The sequence below is a fragment of the Myotis davidii genome, unplaced genomic scaffold, assembly GCF_000327345.1.
Source record: "Myotis davidii unplaced genomic scaffold, ASM32734v1 scaffold60, whole genome shotgun sequence".
Lineage (NCBI taxonomy): Eukaryota > Metazoa > Chordata > Mammalia > Chiroptera > Vespertilionidae > Myotis > Myotis davidii.
Window position 1 is genome coordinate 1,716,135 of NW_006293007.1, and position 2,048 is coordinate 1,718,182.

Here is a 2,048-nt window from a genome sequence, read left to right on the forward strand (position 1 = left end):
TCCCCGTGGGTGGGTGGTGCAGCAGACCTGAGCAGTGTGATAACTGGAGATAAACGTTAAGCAAGCAAGGCAGCAGGAGGGAGCGAGGGGGGAAATGTGGTGCCAAGTATTCTAGCATTCTTGTGAAATGAGTGTCTACAGCAGAGGTCCTCCAACTTTTTAAACAGGGGGCCAGTTCACTGTCCCTCAGACATTCCACACATGCGCACTCAGGCCCTGGATGAGTCGGCTGCTAAGCAGGACAGGCAGCGGCGACAAAAACACCCGGCGGGCCGGATAAATGTTTTCAGAGGGCCGCATGTGGCCCGTGGGCCGTAGTTTGAGGACCCCTGGTCTACAGCTTCAGGTGAGTTCAATTCTGGAGGCAGGATGTCACAGTTGTCAGCCTTTCAGAATACCAGCTTGGCCAAATTTAAAGGGAGACGAGGTGCAAAGAAGACAGGCATCCACATAAAATCCAACAGCTCAGCATAAAAATGTGCCTCGGCCGTCGCTCCCCAGAGCCAGGATTAATAGGCTGAGTCAGAAAGAGTTCGTCTGCCGGTGACGTCACGAATGTCTGATCTAGTTACCTTTCGTAAATAAAGTAATAAGTTACCACTTTTGATCAAGCTTAAACAATTCAGCTTTCAAAATATAATAATTACTTTCGCCCGCCCGCTGTGGCAGGTGGTTGAGCGTTGACCTATGAACCAGGAAGTCATGGTTTGATTGCTGGTCAGGGCACATGTCTGAGTTGTGGGCTCGATCCCCAGTGTGCAGTGTGCAGGAGGCAGCTGATCAATGATTCTTTCTCATCATTGATGCTTCTATCTCTCTTCCCCTCTCCCTTCCATTCTGAAATTAATTTAAAATACACACACACACACACACACACACATTCTTAAAATAAAACCAAATCTTCATATTGTTAAAAATAAGTGTTCACATTAAATCAATGGCCATTTCCAACTTCATTGCCTTCCTATTTAGGGAGTGAGATATATTCGGCCCCCTAGGTAACATTTTGTGTAATTGATGGTAATAGTCGTGTAGAATTGTTTGCCTGTTAGATACAGCTGATGTTCGTCAGCTCTTCAGAAGAAAACAGTTTTCTCTTGACATACACGAAGCTACGGGTACAGGGGCCGGGACTGTCGGAACAACCTGTACCTGCTCCCGACGGGCGAGACTGTGTACTTCATCGCGTCCGTGGTCGTGCTGTACAACGTGGAGGAGCAACTCCAGAGGCATTACGCCGGCCACAATGACGACGTGAAGTGGTGAGTCCCCCGGGCCCTGAGGCAGGCTGCTCCTGTGTAGCTGTTAGCAGGAAGGGCTCCCATCGGGGCATCACTAAAGAGAAGGGACCTGACAGAAGCGTTTCGTGTTCTGTGCTGTCCACTAGCTCCCTGGCCTCTAAGACACCTTTGGAGTTTTCTGTTTTTATAACCCATAATCTTAACCAACCACCTTACCTGAACCAGTAGCTCTAATAGACCCCTGATTAGAAGGCCTTCTTAACACATCTCATGAGAACGGCTTCTAATTTGGGTCTTTATTTTTTAATAAAAAGTAAAATGTTTTGCCTTGTGTTTTGGGCTGGCTCTGCTATTCCTGTAATTTGTTCAAAGCCTTCGATTTGGAAAGATGGATGGATGAAGCGATGGATTTATGCTTTTCTATTTGCCCTAGGTCCCTAGTCTGTTATAAAAGTCCTGTTGAAAACAGTGGTGTCTTTGCTATTTGATATACACAACATGGCTTTTTTAAAAAGCTTGCTGACTAAGTAGTTCTGAGATTGAAATGATATTTTCCAGCAACAACAACAACAAAAATGCTTTTTCCTTGAGTTGAAAATTCTCTAGAGATGAAGGAATCAAGATGAAATGAAATAGGCACTAATTGTCTAAAGTCATTGGAGTGCTCAGATGACTTACTGTGAGTCTGTAAGAAATTAGGCATTCTATATTTTTATATTTAAACTAGTGACCTGGTGCACGGATTCATGCACATTGAAAGGAAGTTAATTATTTTTTTTTGATTTTTAATTTATTTTTTTTTTTTTC

The 2,048-nt window shown here is 44.4% G+C and overlaps 1 protein-coding gene across 1 annotated transcript in view; it reads left to right on the forward strand.

Annotated features, from left to right (window-relative positions):
• EML1 (echinoderm microtubule associated protein like 1) overlaps nucleotides 1–2,048 on the forward strand; it is a 63,055-nt gene that overhangs the window by 37,502 nt on the left and 23,505 nt on the right. Inside the window, exon 8 of the mRNA XM_006766605.2 lies at nucleotides 1,113–1,262. Coding sequence (XP_006766668.1) covers nucleotides 1,113–1,262 — 150 coding nt within the window. The remainder of the gene's footprint in view (nucleotides 1–1,112; nucleotides 1,263–2,048) is intronic.